The following is a 17,271-nucleotide window of genomic DNA, read 5'->3' as shown; positions in this document are numbered from 1 at the left end:
CTGGGAGAGCCCTAAGCCCGTCGTCCCTGCCCTGGGGTAGGAAGAGGGGTGGGGAGGGGAAGCAGGAGGCCGATAAGCAGCAGACCCCGATCCGCCCCAGGCGACCTCCGAGGCCGGGCGAAGGCAGGCCTTCCAGGAGGAAAAGGGGAAAGTGAGGAGTGTCCGCCGGGCGGAGGGCGGCGGCGCTCCGGCCGTGGGTGGACTCTTTGCTCCCCTGGGCTCCCGATGGGAGGAGAAGGAGCCAGATGGGCGGGTTCAAGCGTCGGCGGCGGCCGCGGTCCCGGGGCGCCGGCTCCTCCCCGCCAGTGCGCCCGTCTGCCGCTCGCGGCGCTGAGCAGTGCGGCGGCGGGCGCGCCGAGGCTGCCGCCCCGCGCCCTGGCGGTGGCCATGCCCGGGCCCTAGCGCGCCTGCCGCAGCCCGCGCCCCGCGCCCCGCGCCCCGCGCCCCGCGCCCCGCAGCCCCGCGCCCCGCGCCCCGCAGCCCCGCAGCCCCGCAGCCCCGCGCCCGCTGTCGCCTCTTCAATGGGCAACCTGCTCGGCGGGGTCAGCTTCCGCGAGCCCACCACCGTGGAGGACTGCGACTCCACCTGGCAGACGGACTCGGAGCCCGAGCCCGAGCCCGAGGAGCCGGGGCCGGGCGGCGGAGGCGAGGGCCCGGGGCGGGAGCCCGAGCAGCCGGCGCAGCCCCCGGAGCGGCCCCGCGCCAGCCCCGCCCCGGAGGAGAACGCTGAGGCGGCGGGCGCCGAGCAGGTACGCGGCCCCGCGGTGGCCTCGGGCTGGGCCCCCGGCGACGGGAGAAAGGACGTGGCCGGGGAAAGGAGCCGGAGCCGAGCCGGCCCCGCGCGGAGGGCAGGGGCGCCGCGGCCGGCCCCCTCCGTGCCCGCGGGTCCTGGGACTCCGCGCGCGGGGCCTGCGGGGGCCGGAACGCCGCGGCTGCGGGCTGCCGGCCTAGGGCCTGACCGCCCGCACCACAAAGAAGTCCCTCAAGGAAGAACCCAACTTGAATGGGTGTTTTCTTCGCCTGTGCGGCGCAGCTGGGTGATGCGAAGGTGGGGTGGGAGAAACCTGGCCAAAAATAGAGGATTGTGGAAATCACTCTAGTGCGTGTTGTTGGTAAAAATGACCCAGAATAAGGTGAGACTGCAACTGACCCGCAGCGAGCACTCTTCCCGGACAGTGGGGTCTACAGCCGTGAAAAGTATTGTAGGAGGTCCCCATCGGAAGTTAAGACGCCACCAAGTAAGGCCTTTCAACCGAGGAGTTCAGGGCACTCGTCAAAAATTTTGTCTTACCCAGAAGACTTGTTGATCCAACTGTGTTTAAATCGTTTGCCTAATCCAATTAAGAGGAAAGATTTGTAAAGAGATAAATATCCCTTGTAATCTGACCGAACTGAAAATAATTCAGAAAACTTTAAAAAGGAGGAACTATCTAGCCAACCTTTTGAGGAAGTGTGCATCTTGGAGATATTTAAGGTTTGTTTTTCTGCATTAGGCCCTCCTCTTTATCAGCTAGGGGAGAATGAGAGTGAAAAAATGGAGCCCAAACTCACATGTGACCACAGGGGTCCTTTGCTAGAGTAGAGGAATCACCACCTAAATATTACAGCTAAGGCTGCCTCCTACACCTTGTTGATCATCTCAGTTTAGACCAGGAGTAAACAAACTCTGAGTGCAGGCTCTATGCTAAACAAGTTATTTCAGTGGACTGCAATTTCAGGGATGGGGTGGGAGTTGTTTTTAATCCCCCTTTTAGAGAAAATTGAGGCTTAGAAGCTTGCTCAAAGATGAGACGGAGAGAGAGAGACACAGAGAGAGAGAGAGAGAGAGAGAGAGAGAGAGATGCAAACCCAAGTATGTCTGTCACCAGTGTCAGAACCTTTAATTAACCTGTTGGTATTTTGAATATCCCTCTGCCCCTTGTGTTCTGCTTTCCTGCTGGGTTATTTTGCATTGTGAATTCAACCCCAAGAAAGTATTAGATGCTGTATTCCCAATGTTTTTATCTTCCACTTGTCTCCCAATTAAGTAACCTTCTAAAGAAGTTTGGATTATCAAAACACACCAGCTCAGATTCAGTCCAACTAACCAGGTCCACCTATGTAAATCAATTAAATTAATATTTCAATCAATTAATTGCAACCCCAGTAAACGGTAAACCACACCAACCCTCTCTTTTTCCCTTTAATGATTAATTTTTCTTGTTGGTATCACCATCTAACTCTTAAAAAAGTACCTTTTTATTTGACTTTTTGACTGTCAACCCCATTTGTTCCTTACTCTCCACAAGCAATTCATTGGCAAATACTACCAGAGCTACCTTTAAAGTGTATCTCAGACTGACTCCTCACCACCTCCATTGCTGTAGTTCTAGTCCAAATGACTATTGGGTGCCATTAACTAGAAGAGGAAATCTAGGGAGAGCACAGCTTCAGAGGTTTAATCAAGAATTCTGAAGTCTTCAGTTTGCTACCCTCTGAGACACTGAAATGGAGTTGTTGAGTAGTTAAATTTCTCTGTGAATGGAGCCCAAGTACAGGGCTGCAGTCCTCAGCATGTAAGATTGGTGATATTTAAAGTCGTGGGAAGATACGTGCTCACCAAGGAGTGATGAGGAATGAGGACAAAGCCCTGGGCACTCTTCCATTTAGAGCACGTGAAACAGAGGAAGAGCCAAAGAGGAGTCTGACAAGGTGCAACTAATGAGATAGGAAGAAAACCAGGGGAGGTGTGTTATCTGACAGTGTTTCTGGAAGGAGGGAGGCATTAACTGGCTCAATGCTGCTGGGAAATTCCCTGAATTGAGCACCAAGAAATCCTTTGATCAGATGGAGGTTTGTTAGGTACAATTACAAGAGCTGTTTTCATGGAATGCTGAGAATGAAAGCCTGATTGGGGTGGGTCATGGGAGAAGAGAAGGAGACAGTATGAGCAACTCTTTGGTGATGTTTTACTGTACAAGGGAGCAAAGCTATGGATCTGTAACTAAGAGGAGATTTGGGTCAAGAAAGGTTGTGTGTGTTTGTTTTAACATTAGACATACTATAGAGCATGTTTGCTGAGGGGAATGATCCCAAAGAGAGGGATATTTTGGTGGTACAGGCAATAGGAACAGTGTGTTAAGGAACAAAATCTTTGCCTGAGCAGATGAAAGGGGACAGGATAGAGAGTTCAAAAGAAGCAGAAATTGGAGGAGCAAGGACAGATGCTGGGAGAATGGCACATTTAGTGTTGGAGGAGGCAATTGTTCTCACGATAATTCTGGGAATTAGGTAGGGCATGAGTCATTACCTTCATTTCACAGATGATAAAACTAAGATTCGGTTAAGTGATTTGCTTAAAGCCCCACAAATAAGTAGTAGAGGTAAGACCCAGCCCAAGTCTCCTGCCTCCAAGCCTTGGACTGTTGACATTATACAAGAGTTTCTGCAGTGATCCTTTACTTTTAGTAGAGCTGAAATTGATTTATACCTAATTAGTTGTACTTGGAGACCAGAGCCTGGAATTCTACTAGTTCCTGCTCAGTCACTAGGCTCTGGGTCTTGTTGAACATCTCTAAGCCTGGGCTTACCTTGTTTCCAAGACGGAAACACTAATAACTGCCAGCCAGGTGCATTAGAAGAATCAAATGAAACAATATACAAGTAAGTGCTTTGTAAATGGAAAAGTGCTTTCTATACAAATGTGGATGATGACTCATATGGTTGTGGTTCAGGCTAAGTAGATTCAGACACTTGCTAGGCAGGGCTATTTTGAAACGTGTGGCAAAGGCCAGAATTGAAGCTTTTCCTTGCTTATGTAACATGACAGAGTAGCTAATGTTAAACATCAGAGAATTTGGTGTTAAAGTATCTCTGTGCTTGTAGTAATAGTGAGAATCACACCACTTCAAAAATATGTGGGAATTGCTTAAAGGATGCCAGTCTGTTAACACAGATGGGGGTAGAGGATGATGAGGAAAGAACGGGGGGTGAAGCTCGTAATGAATGTTCAGATCTAAACTCAGTCTTCTATTTCATCATTATCATCAGACGCATTGTCCTCCTGCAGGACACTGGATACAAAGCACTTTCTTATAATACTACGTATAGTTTACACGTGGAATGTAAATTGCTTACATTGACCTACATCTTATATTTTAAAAATTACTTCCTGGTGGTGGGAATTTTGTTTAGGATATAAATAGTATCAGTACACTGCCAGATATAAGTTACCATAATCTGAAGTTCATTCCATTTAAGAGCTTGTCATTGCTTTGTGTATATATACTTTAAATTTGCTGATTTATATTACATTGTGTTATCACAAAATTAACAGATTATTCATGCCTTTGTGTATGATAGAGTTTAGAAAGCTATTTAATTTATTCTAAGAGCCCGTTTTCCTTTCATAAATATTACTTGACTTCTAAGTACAGCTAAGTGTTGCAAAATTAATGACAATTTTATATGTAGAATTGATTTATTATCTTAACATTTTTTTAGTGTTATGTAAAATATTCTAAAGTAAGTTTTGTCATGGAATCACTGTGTAACCTCTGGTAAAATATATATCTTGAATTCATTTTGAGTTCTATTTCTGATGGGTATTGATCCATAATATTTAGCCTCTATGGGCTTTTGGTGAATAATAAAAAAGTTTTTATTTAGTAAAACATCTTATGACAAATGTTATTGGGTTCAAATCAGGAAGATGGAATGCCAACAAATGTTGCTAGTAAGCATTATTAAAAGGATATATATAATATTTTCAGTAATGTGGACAGTTGATACTTTTCAGGCTTTACTTATGGGTGTTCATTATTTTAAGTTTGTTCTCAAAATTTCTCACTGAAATTATCTTGCTACAGCATGTGAGTAGAATTTCACTTTTTATTTTAGGGTACTGATTCCACTGAAGCAACTGCCAAACCAAAGAGAAGTTTTTATGCTGCGAGGGATTTGTACAAATACCGACACCAGTATCCAGTAAGAGTATAGAATGTTTTTTTTTTCCTTTTTCTAAAATGTTTTCCTTGTTTTGTGCTACTGAGCTAACTTGCAAGAAGGGTCTTTGTGGTTTTTCTATATGTCTATATGCTGGAGATTGATTTATTTTTTCCTCTAGCAGAACTTCAAAGATATCCGATATCAAAATGACTTGAGCAATCTTCGTTTTTATAAGAATAAAATTCCATTTAAGCCAGATGGTGAGTAATCTGCTACCTTGACCAAAAGACAACTCTTAATAATAAGTCCAGTATTATTCTTTGTTTATTCCATGTCCAGAACATTCTCAATACATTTGTTCATTGCCTGGATTTACTGTGCAGTCTGATGTGTCCCCAAAGTCCTAGACCCGAGAGCTGTGAGCAGCCACTTGGCAAATTCTGGAGGAATAACTGCAGATGAGCAATACCTTCTTACCACCTGTTTACAGTGTCTGTTATCTGAAAGGAAGTGGGGACTATTTTTGTGAGAGGATAGAAGAGAAGATTTATAGAACCATAGACTGTTAGATTATTAAGGGACATTACAGGAGATCAAATTCAGTTTTCTTGTTTTAAATATAAGGAACCATAGACTGTTAGATTATTAAGGGACATTACAGGAGATCAAATTCAGTTTTCTTGTTTTAAATATAAGGTCACAGGGTCTTAAGTCTTGAAAGACTGACTTGTCGGGTCACTTGATTGTAGAGTTGGATCTAGTTTCCAGAGTTTAGTGTTCTTTCCACCATGTCGTAACTGAAAATTATTTAGAACAGAATTGAAAAGTGATGTTTGTATTAGAATTATCTTTTTGTTGATTTTCAGATTCAGGAGTCAGGGAGCTACAGCAATCCCAGTTCAGTGTTCCAATACCCTGAAAAGGGAATTACCCATACAGTAGCTCTCCATTCAGCTCTGCCAAGTAAACGTGAATCTTTCTTCACAACTCCACAATTGCCCTCATGGGATTTTTAGTGAGAGGATATAGACGCTGTGGTAGTATGTATATTTCACTGAGGCACCATGCTGTGGTTCATCGTGGGCTCCTAATTTTATTCAGGTCAAACCAGCAAAGCTGGTTTCTTTCCTTAGAGCCCTTATCTCTGTGAGGTGACCAGATGGCCCTGGCTCTTGTCCTTTGTTCTCCTTGGAAACTGAACCAAAACTACTGCAGTATGAGTCAGGGAAGAACAAGGGTCATAGACCTGCAAAACTTTCCGAGTGTTAGGACCTTGCCTTCCTTGGCGAACTAACTGGAGGAAGGAAATCTATCGTCTAGGTGACGTGTTCAGAGGAGGAATTCCCGTCCTTTGCACTGAGAGACATACCAATTGGGAGTTAGGACTTAAGAACAAAGCTGAAATGGCCAGATCCACTTGTCTTTAATTAATTTTCTGGTGTCCCAAGCATCTGCTCTGATTTGGAAGGAAACCTGGATAAAAATGTTATATTTACTAATGATAGAAATACACTGCTCTATTTGCTAACTAATAATATTAATTATTAGTTGTTTGTATTGTTCTTTTTTAGCACTTGGTATGAAAACTTTTTGAAAAAATGCAATGATAGATTGTTAATTTGACTCTGATTTGAATTTAATAAAATTTACCTAAAGGATTGCCTTCAAATTTTAAAAACATTGTACATAGAGATATGACAGTATTTAACTCAATTATTTTTGTTTCTCTAATAGTGAATTTATTTTTGAGGTAGTAATTTAAAGCAGTAACTTTAAATAATGCATTAAGATTTTGGAATCTTTATCACAAAATTTATTTTGAAATCTTATAAGATAGGTGAAGGTCAGAAGTTTTAGCTAAGGTCATGTGAGATGTTATTCTACTTTAGTATATAAATAACATCAACCATACACTTTCCTCCCAAGTATGCACGTGCATACACATACACACACACACACACACACACACACACACACTCACACTTGCTAGTAAGCATAAGCCTGCGGTGATGTATTTTACTTATTAAATAGGAGGAGCGGCAAGAAAAGGAAAACAAATGGGAAACTATGGAGGTAAATGGTTTCAACGTGCTGATAAAATCGCAGCAGTATGATTCAGAAACTTTACCAAACCTTTTGAGAGTGGACCTTCACTATACACTGGTGATCTCTGGAGGAAACAAAAATGAGATGAGTTAGGTTTGGAGGTGTATTGTGTTGTGTTTTTTCTATGACATTGACTAAATGGCCACATAATCAGTTGAGAGGACCTAGACAGATTGAAGAAGGATTTTGTTTTAAGAAGTTCTTATAGGAAACAATGGGAGGTGGTAAAGAGGGCTTTCTTTTTGGAACCAGAAAGACCTGTCTTCTACTCCTAGATTTTTCTTTTATTAGTGTGTGACTTTCAACAAATCACACAATTTCCTCTTTAGTAAATCAGAGGTAATAACGTGGGTTTGGGAGAGTTTTATGATTATTAAGGTAGGTGATGTACACCAGGTATAATATGGGCTCAACATGTACTAGGCACTCAACATATTTTTCTTTCTTTTTTTTTTATTCCTCTCTTTCCTTCGCTTTTTCCATGCTTCTCTCTTCCTTTTTCTCTTCCTCCCTTCTTTCTTTCCTTTCTTTTACCCTGAGATTCATTTCAATTTGATCCTATCTAGTATTTAAAGAACTATGTGACCCTTTAGGATAAAGGCTGGTGAAACTGTTTCTGTACAGGGCCAGACAGTAAATATTTTGAACTTTGTGGGCTATGTGGTCTCTGTTGCAACTACTAAATTCTGCTGTTTTAGTGTGAAATACGGAAATGAATTTTATGTATTCATTTGTTCATGGCTATATTCCAGTAAAAGTTTATTTACAAAACAGATGTCAGACCTTAATTTACCAGCCTCTGCTTTAGAGTAATGCTGTTCAATAGAACTTTCTGCAGTTTGAGGTGTCACTGTGTTTTAGGTTTTTTAGGTTTTTTCGTTTTTGTTTTGTTTTTTTAATTAGGCTTATTATATAACTCTGTATATGGCATAGGGACTTCATCTTTTAAAAAGATTGTTCTTGTATTCTTATTTAAATTTAAAAAGTTTTAATATAAAGTTTAAGTGAGTAAATCTTAAAATGCCTTCAACAGTGTTTTAAATGTCTGGTTCATTTTTTAAATATTTTCTATTTAGGTGTTTACATTGAGGAAGTTCTAAATAAGTGGAAAGGAGATTATGAAAAGCTGGAACACAATCATACTTACATTCAATGGTCAGTTACATATTACCTATCTTGAACCATGTTTTTTTTAATCATGTATACTTTCTAGACAACATTGATATCAAAATATTATTTTTCTGAAAAATAGGCTTTTTCCCCTGAGAGAACAAGGCTTGAACTTTTATGCTAAAGAACTAACTACATATGAAATTGAGGTAATGTAAGCTCATTTCATTTTTTATGAGATAGCCAAATAATATTGCTGTTTTATTGGCCTGGTAACTACTGCCTCATCTCAGCTGACTTTTTCTTTTCATTAGGAATTCAAAAAAACAAAAGAAGCAATTAGAAGATTCCTCCTGGCTTATAAAATGATGTTAGAATTTTTTGGAATAAAACTGATGGATAAAACTGGAAATGTTGCTCGGGCTATTAACTGGCAGGAAAGGTTTCAGCATCTGAATGAGTAAGTAAAGAACCCACAGTACATCGGGTGTGGGTGTGTGTGTTGGAATGCTTTGTGGAACTTGGGAACAACTAGCAGATGGACCGAGGAATTTGAAATCAGAAGCTAGTCTGAACTGCATTTTATTCCTGGTTTTATATTCTAAAACAAAACAAAACAACAACAACAAAATTCTAGGTAGAAATATGGCTATTTAGCTTCAGAGCTGTTTGTTCCTGTAACCTCGCCACTACCTACAGCCAAGTGCAGCCTCTCTCCATCTTTATGCCATATTTTTGGACATTTATGGTTATTGTTTGTATACAGTTTTCCTAATCCCCCGTACTAGGCTGTAAGCTTGTTGTGGTACAGTCTGTTCCTCAAGCATGGTGCCTTCTTACATTAAATCCATGAATTAAGCCTAGGACATGTATAAATCACTTTCTAAGACTGAGATATTCTCATACATTTTACTACAAAAGAGGAAAAATTAGAATCTTTGCTATTTAGGTAAAAAACAAAAGGCCATGTTTGGTTAATAAATCTCAAAAACTGTGAAGAAAATTTTAACAGTTTATTTGGAATTGATTTGCTGTATGCTTTACTTGGATATTTATAACTTTCATTAACACTTATACCCAAAGTATATTTTTCTTATTATTTTCATTACACTCAAACTGGCTTTCCCCACCTTTTTAATTATAGGATGACTTAGGAGTGCTGGACTATAAAACCAACAGTTTTGAAACGTTTTTTAGCACATTATAATTAGCTGAACTGGGCAAGTACTAAGACAAAAAATATTAGAACTACTTAAGAGATTTTTCTTTGTCCAAAACAAATCAGAATTTGGTGCATCAATTAACTAAAATTTTTGTGTCTTTCTAGAACTTTCATCTTTCTTTGGTAAAATAAGTATTAATGTTTAAGCCTTCTTTTTACTTTGTTAGTTATAATCAGCACTATTAAAATGGTGGCTTGTACTAAAACACTGAAGATACGGGTATAAAGCTTTATGATCCTGACTAGAAGACGCGTTAACTCATAACTCAAGTTAAATTTGATTTACACATGGCACTTAAAATAGAAGTATATATACCTCTACCTAAGCAATGCAGGTAGCTATCTCTGGACACAGAGATAAATGGAAGCAGCCTATTGACATGATGGCAGAAGTAAATCTTTGGAGAGGATCTGATAGTACCTCATTTATGTACTCATGTCTGTCATTTTAAAGAATCTCTGTCCCCAACTCATTTTTGGTTGGAATAGCAATCTTGTTTAGTAAATGTTTGTTGAATGAATAAATGACAAACAATATGTTTGTCAGTTTTAATCCTCCTTGGGTTTATATTGTCAGATCCTCTAATGAACAGCTGGAAACAGAGCACTTCTGAAGGCTTTAGTTAAATGATCTCCTGGGTTGAGTCAGGGAAGAGGAGCCTGAACTAGCTGTTATGTCTCATGCCTCTCTGCCATCCAGCTCCCTTTCTTTCCACTACCCATTCTCTCTTTCCTTTCCATGGATAATGCATAGAACTTTTCTAGCTATGAATGAACTGCCTTAAAATCTTCCAGAAAACAACTTTTCCTTCGTGGTTTAGGTGCCAAAACAATTATATTGACTAGATTTGAACAAATTATAGGGGACTATAAGGGACTATATAAAAACTTCTATTTTATTTTCTTTCTTTGGTTGGGTTCTTTTCTCATTTATCCTTAAATGTAACTCATTTGTGTTTTAATCTGTATGATATTATGAGTTTTTTTAGAATAGGTAGGGAACTTAATATATTTATAAGAGCTCCAGCAAACAAAAGATGTTGAGTGGAAGTGAAATGAAATAATGTTCCACATAATGTTCCAATAATGTTCCATTATCAGTGACCCTGATAATATGAGGTGAAATATCTTCCAATATAAGAGTACAAATATATAAACCAATCACTAAAATGTATTTCCAGTTTTATTTGCAATCACCCTGGATTAGCGAGCCATATTTTGGACCCTGGAATCCCTTCCAACTTATTTTCTGTCTCCTGTTTTTTGCCTTTTGTGTGTTCTCTCTTCACTTACTTGGTCTTCTTGACAACTTCAGCCCTTACCTCTGTCTGGAAGCCCAGCTTCTCTTGTTTATCTGCTGTGTAACCCCAAAGACTCTTCACATTAGGAGGGTTTTAGCTACTTGTCTTTCTTCCTTTGTATCTTTATTTGTGACATTTATTTCAAATCATATTGAAACACCCAATTTCTTTCTTGCATAATTTTGTTCCATAATCCTGATCTTCATTCTCTTCAACCCAAGTTTTTGTCCTTTTCTACCAGTATGTAATTATTTTTAGTTGGAGAATGTGTAGATACAGATGAATGTATACAGAAATTTTAATTTGGTCATTCATCTTGGACTGGATATGTGAAATTAAACTGGTTGCAAATATAATAAATTTTGTTGTCAAATAATTCCTCTATGCGATTAAAAAACATATTCTTTCCATTTTCCATATATCTCTTTATCATAATAGACTTATGAAGCAGATGTCGCCCAAGAGTTTTGCCACTAAGTTTTTAGAATATACAGAATCTATACTAACCTAATAACTAAGTCAGTCATACTATTAATGGCACATTGTCTTAACATCACCTAAATTTGTATCATCTCAAAATACCCTTATTTCCTAACTATTAAAAAATACAGATTCATAAGACTGAAACATATCTGTGCTATGTTTTACCCTTGGCTTCCAAAGAGGTGGACAGTTACATAATTCTTTTTTGGTCAGTATCCAGAAGGATAGTGTTGAAAAATGTTGCTGGACTTCTCTTTTCCAGTGTTTAGTTAGCCTGAATCATTAATGCTTTTGTCCTGGCCAAAAAATGTCTCTTATTAAAACATAAAATTATGTAACCACTCCTTTGTACCCCTCAAATAATTCATCAACATCCTTCCCAAATAATTTGCTATTTATTTCTAATTGAAATACTTCAAGCACTTTTGGAATCCAAGACAGGTATCGTGTTTCCCTGAAAGTAAGACCTACCCCGAAAATAAGCCCCAGTTAAGATCGTCAGCCAGACGGATGCATTTAGTATGTTATGACGATGTTCTAGAAGACATGACTGTATTTGAATAAATGTAGGTTGCTGTACATGAAAAAATAAGACAGCCCCTGAAAATATGCCCTAATGCGTCTTTTGGAGCAAAAATTAATAGAAGATCCAGTATTATTTTGGGGGAAATGTGGTATAAGACCTGGTCTTATTTTGGGGGAAACACAGTACTATATGCAACACTTATAGAAAGTTTAGTGTCTGAGGTACAAAATAGGTTTTAGGGAGTTAGAAATAAGTAATGGTTATCGTAGTGTTACAATATTGGGTAAATAAATACCTGGGCTCTCGATGACACATGTGATTAATATATGTAGCAAAAGATTCCTTTAGGATTCAGACAGGCATGTGTAATATGGCAACTATTGGGCTGAGTGAAGTGGGGAAGGTAGATTATGAACTGTGACAAAATAGGATTGGAAAGCATTCATCTGCTAATGGCTTTAGTTTTGGGACAGAGGAGAAAGATGCGGAAAAAGGCATCTTTGGAATTAATGACATTAGAAGGAAAATTTAAAATTCTCTGTTAGGGAGATAGGCCAGGGATGGAAGAGAATTAAGCTGTTAAGTTGGGATAGGTATAAATATGGTGGTTCTTAATACCAAATCTTTAAATAATAATAATAATAATAACAATGTTAAATACTATCTAATATTAATTGAGTTCTACACATTCTGTGTATTTTTCAACTCATTTGATTCTTACAGCCCAGTGAAGTCCAGCAAATAAAGATGTATGCCTTAGAGAGACATCGTAATTTCACATAGCTCTAAGTGGCAGAGCAAAGTTGTAAACTCAGGTCTGACTCCAAAGTCCATGCTCTTAACTATTAAACTATGCTCTGCTAAAGAAGTCAGTGTTGCATCTTTTGTCAGAATTGTTCTAACAAGGGAGAGTGGTTTTTGCTGCTTTCCTTATGAGTTGGCTAATATGGTGGATTTTGCTGACCAGCTGACACTGTAAATCATACCATTTAACTGATAACTAATGTGTTTATGTTCAGTACTGGTTACCTGTGATGGGTACAATACATTGGTGTTGTAAATAAATACTCTTACGGATCACTCATCCTCAGCGTACCTAATAAACAAACAACAATTCAACATCAGTGGGAATACATTTTAATCTATATATTTTTCAAATATGAAGAACTGAAGAAACAAGAAGAATTCATGTTATATGTTTGAATTTCACAATGATTGACATTACTCTGAGGTATAAAGATTTAATACTTTCTAATTTATTTTTCTTAATGGGGTCTAATATGACTTTTAGTAGTCATTACAAGGCGTATTTCCGTGGCTTGCAGTTCCATAAAAAGTATTCTAATAGTTTTCATTCCCGTGCTTCCTTTCACCTGAATTTTCCCACCTAATTTCATTCAATCCTCTCTTCCAGGTCCCAGCACAATTATTTAAGAATCACCCGTATTCTTAAAAGCCTCGGTGAACTTGGATACGAAAGTTTTAAATCTCCTCTTGTAAAATTTATTCTCCATGAAGCTCTTGTGGAAAATACTATTCCCAATATCAAACAGAGCGCTCTGGAGTATTTTGTTTATACAATTAGAGACAGAAGAGAAAGGAGAAAGCTCCTACGGTTTGCCCAGAAACATTACACGCCTTCAGAGAATTTTATCTGGGGACCGCCGAGGAAAGACGAGTCGGAAGGAAGCAAGGCCCAGAAAATGCCTGCCCCTCCTGCCTCCGGTCAGAACAGTCAAACTGCTACGCACAAAAAATCCAAGGACTCCAAAAATTCCTCCTTAGCTGTTCTTGTAAATAGCAAATCAGCTGAAGAAAAAAAAGGGGCACCTGGAGAGCCGGAAGTGACAGACAGGCCGAGCACAGAGCCCAGCAGTGACACTGCCAGGCCAGGGAACACAGAGGATGGTGATGCTGAAAATTCAAATTCTCAATCAGAAAAAGCAATTAGTAATCCCGCAGAGAAAAAGGAGAGTGCATCTCCTCCTGAAAAAGATGAAGAAGGTGAAAGTCATAACAAAGACTGTGACAGTCCTGGAAATACAGGTTCCCATGATGATGTACTGTTACAGTGAATTGTCAGAAACCCACAAACCAATGTAGGTAAGGGAGGAAAATATCTACTGTACAGTTTATCCTAAAGAACAGAGGTCACATTTGAAATTTTAGCCATTTGTGATTTCTGTTGTAAGCATTTTGTTGTTTTTTATTTGGGGTGATAATGAATTTAATAAGGTGTTGTAAGACAAGACCCAATAAATCAATGTATTCTGCAACACTTTTAGGATGTATGTTTTCAAATTCTGTATACAATAATTATTTTATAATTATTTTCATGTATCTGGAAATAATCATGTAGTATGTACTATGTCAAATAAATTGTTTTGAGAGAGTCCAGTCTACCTGAAGAAAACCAAGAGCATAATTTCATTATGTTGCCAGACCTTTGCCCGATTTATGGATTGATTTTTTTTTTAAGCTGGAAGAAAGAATTTGGTCTTCTCAAATATATTCAGAAAATGATTTGGAGTTTTTCATTACAACTCCTCAACATGTTTATTTGAAAATCTGATAAATGGATGCTCTCGGGGAGCTTCCATTTCCCCAGTTCATTTCTCAGTCCTGCTGTCTTTTCCTCTTTCCCTCTCTCCACACTCACCCTCATCCACAGTTTTGTCAGGCAGCAGGTACATTTCTAGTGTACATTCAGATGAGCTCTTATGTTGAAATTTCAATGGAACAGAGGGGGTCTTCCAACTTGTATGATTTCAAAAATTTCCTTTGTTTAAAATAAAAATGTTTTTCAGTATAAAGTGCTTAAAACCAAATTTTAATGCAGAAGTCCAAGAAAAGAATGTTTCTTTCTATGGCTGTGCCATCTAAATTTGGTGCTTGTTTCTAAATGCAAATGACTAAAGAATTTAAAGATAAGAAAGGAAATTATTTATTTACGCCTCTTGCACTGGCAACAAGGCAGTGGTCCCTGAAAGCACGAATATCTCAGTGTTATGTGGACTATGAAATTCATAATACTGCTTAGTCCACAGTGAACCTTTTTTTTTTTTTTTAAAGAAATATAATTTAATGCATCTCTTAAGTTGTCAAACGTTGAAATTGAGGACAGATTTGAAATTCCATATACTCAGTTTTAGTAAGCACTTAATGTATTAACATTGTTTATGAGCAAATAATTTTATTTGCCATAATATTACTAATTATTATTACATATCAGGAAACAATCATAAACACTGTGGTAAAAATTTCAAAGCATGTATACAAATATAGTTAAAGCAATGAATAGAAAAAAAATTTCACTTCATTTAAAAAGCAATTGGCTTTTGTGTGTCTGTTAGGCTTTTACAGAAAGTTCTATTCACTTTAACTCCCAGAGAATTTTAACCATGTCTTATTTTTTCAATCATATCATGTCATCTGTTACATTTATTGATCAGATGATTTTAAATAGAGGATTTCTAGAAAATAAAGACACCAATAATATGCCTTTAGAAATATGATTTTATTGCTTTGACGTTTACAAGAAATATCACCATTGCTCAAACTTGACTTTTTTATATGAATGTTACTAATATTCATGTTCTATATCATACTCCAATTTGTCATTTTGGGTTCCCAAAATATGCTAATTTTTGCTTTCTACTGTTTTGTGATCACTAGGATTTTGGGAGACAATTCTGCTTTTGCATTTCAATGTCATTTTTCCATGGATCCTCTACTGTGTTGCTTGTTGCAGCAATGCCCCCACAGTGCTCAATTAACTGTTTACAGAGATAGTGGATGAGAATAGGTTGTCCCATTGGACTGAATTGTAGGAGTATGATTAATTTAATTTAAAATATCTTACCAAATTTGCATACATGATGAAGTGTTCAGACTACTTTCTAAGTCCATAAAGTTAAGAATTTGAGAGAAGATACAAAGATATTAAACAGTGGACAGATACTGGATATAATCTGAATTACTTAGAAACTGTAGTGTATCAGCCCTTCTCAGTAAAAAAAAAATAAAATTATTCAACAATTTAACTTTTAGAATATTATTCCTGATTAGGGACTTGATTAGATTGTGATATATAATTTGAGAATATTTTGTCTCAACGGAAAAAACTTCCTGGCTTCCATTTAAAACAGTGTCCTTTTCCCACCATGTTGTTTTTTAAAATGCGTGTTGACACATAACAGTATGATTCCTACAATTAATCTAAGTAATTTATGAGAGACTTATTCAGTGGACAACAAGTGAGAGGATATTACTTCTTTTGCAGATTAAAATTATGAGTGTCTAGAATTTTTTTTCTTATTCTATTAAGAATACTTTGTACATGTAATAGTTTTTAAAATAAGATCTATAGATATGTATTTATGTATCTTAGATATGAAACAGCCCTCTGGGTTTGACTCTAGTGTTTTGTATCTTTAAAAACTACCATGTGCTTACAGAAATTTATTGAGAAGCTGTTATTAAAATGCAGTGAAGCATGGCAAAATAGCTAGAAACATTATTGAATCTTTGCTAACATATAGACTTTACTATTGTACCATGGCCTGTGAGGATACTAAAGATTGGCTATTGATATAATACTTGCATTTCATGGCAAATAGATGTTGTACTTCTTGGTTAGTATAGTACATTTATAATATTTTGTGCTTTCATATTTCTAAGGAGATAATATATGTGAAAATATTTTGAAATACTATAACATGATATATAATTATAAGATATACATCAGTACTGTAAAGGTGTATAACATTAAGAATATTGTACCACTATACATTTTCATGCTCAATCTCATGAGAAACTCAAAAGAATCATGATAGAAGTGAAAATATGTCTGCTTTCTCTGAATCAGCTCTAGTTCTCAGTTCAGAAATTATTTTGTATAGTTTTATTTTAAATTTAGTTTTTGAGATTACTTTTTTTCAGCTTCAAGGAGAAAATAAAACCTGCAACTCAGGAGCTATTAGAGAAGTTCTAAGATTTTTTTGCTTAGTATTAAAAATATAAAACATGAAAATGCCATAACACTATCACAGTCATTATGTTTGATCTTTTGTTGTAAACAATTACCAACTTTGCTTCTAGCATTTATACTTTAATCTGAGTGAAAGTATGATCTAGTGAAAAAGGAAAAACAGTATACTGTTATTCCTGAGTAAACTTAACAAAAAATCATTTTAATAAGTAAACTTCCATATCAAGTGGTTAAAAATGGGTTGAACTGATGAATAGATAATATTGGTTAATTGTTTAAAGATAAATTTCCCAAGTTTACAGTAGAGTTACGGTAGGATTTATAATCTACTGAGTTAACTAAATCAAGCAGGTTTTTTGCCCTTCTATAATTGAGGTTCCTCTAAAAGCTTCTTGGTCTTACTTGGTTTGTAGTTGCCTCAGTGGTTCTTTCATGTCTATTTGGGGTGAGTGGAAATCCTTCGTGACAGGGATAGTTTTGAAGATTTTTATTTTGTTTCCCACTTAGAAAATCCCCCTTTTTCTTTTGGAATATATGTGTTAAATATAAGCTAGGCTGGAGTTAGACGTGCCAGAATCATTTCAAATGTAGTGCAAGTTTTAGAGAA

At 37.6% G+C, this 17,271-nt stretch overlaps 1 protein-coding gene across 2 annotated transcripts; it reads left to right on the top strand.

Annotated features, from left to right (window-relative positions):
• Positions 1 to 473: 473 nt before the first annotated feature.
• On the top strand, positions 474 to 16,711 carry OGFRL1 (opioid growth factor receptor like 1). 2 transcript variants are annotated; one of them, XM_081044888.1, is made up of 7 exons: positions 474 to 749; positions 4,879 to 4,965; positions 5,108 to 5,186; positions 8,109 to 8,187; positions 8,285 to 8,351; positions 8,457 to 8,602; positions 13,089 to 16,711. In XM_081044888.1, exons 1-7 carry the CDS (start codon positions 522 to 524, stop codon positions 13,747 to 13,749), a joined length of 1,347 nt encoding a protein of 448 aa, XP_080901014.1. In that variant the 5' UTR covers positions 474 to 521; the 3' UTR covers positions 13,750 to 16,711. The 2 variants fall into 2 exon arrangements, with proteins under 2 accessions (XP_080901014.1, XP_080901013.1); XM_081044887.1 differs by having other exon boundaries at positions 5,105 to 5,186.
• Positions 16,712 to 17,271: the final 560 nt, after the last annotated feature.

Source organism: Rhinolophus hipposideros, assembly GCF_964194185.1.
Source record: "Rhinolophus hipposideros genome assembly, chromosome: 3".
NCBI classification, from domain to species: domain Eukaryota; kingdom Metazoa; phylum Chordata; class Mammalia; order Chiroptera; family Rhinolophidae; genus Rhinolophus; species Rhinolophus hipposideros.
The sequence above is the reverse complement of the archived record's forward strand: the minus strand, read 5'-3'. Positions and strand labels throughout refer to the sequence as shown.

Coding starts and splice junctions, on each gene's coding strand:
- OGFRL1 (XM_081044887.1), top strand. CDS start 522: ATGGGCAACCTGCTCGGCGGGGTCAGCTTCCGCGAGCCCACCACCGTG. Junction 5,187..8,108: donor AATTCCATTTAAGCCAGATG/GTGAGTAATCTG, acceptor TTTTCTATTTAG/GTGTTTACATTGAGGAAGTT. Junction 8,603..13,088: donor AGGTTTCAGCATCTGAATGA/GTAAGTAAAGAA, acceptor CCTCTCTTCCAG/GTCCCAGCACAATTATTTAA.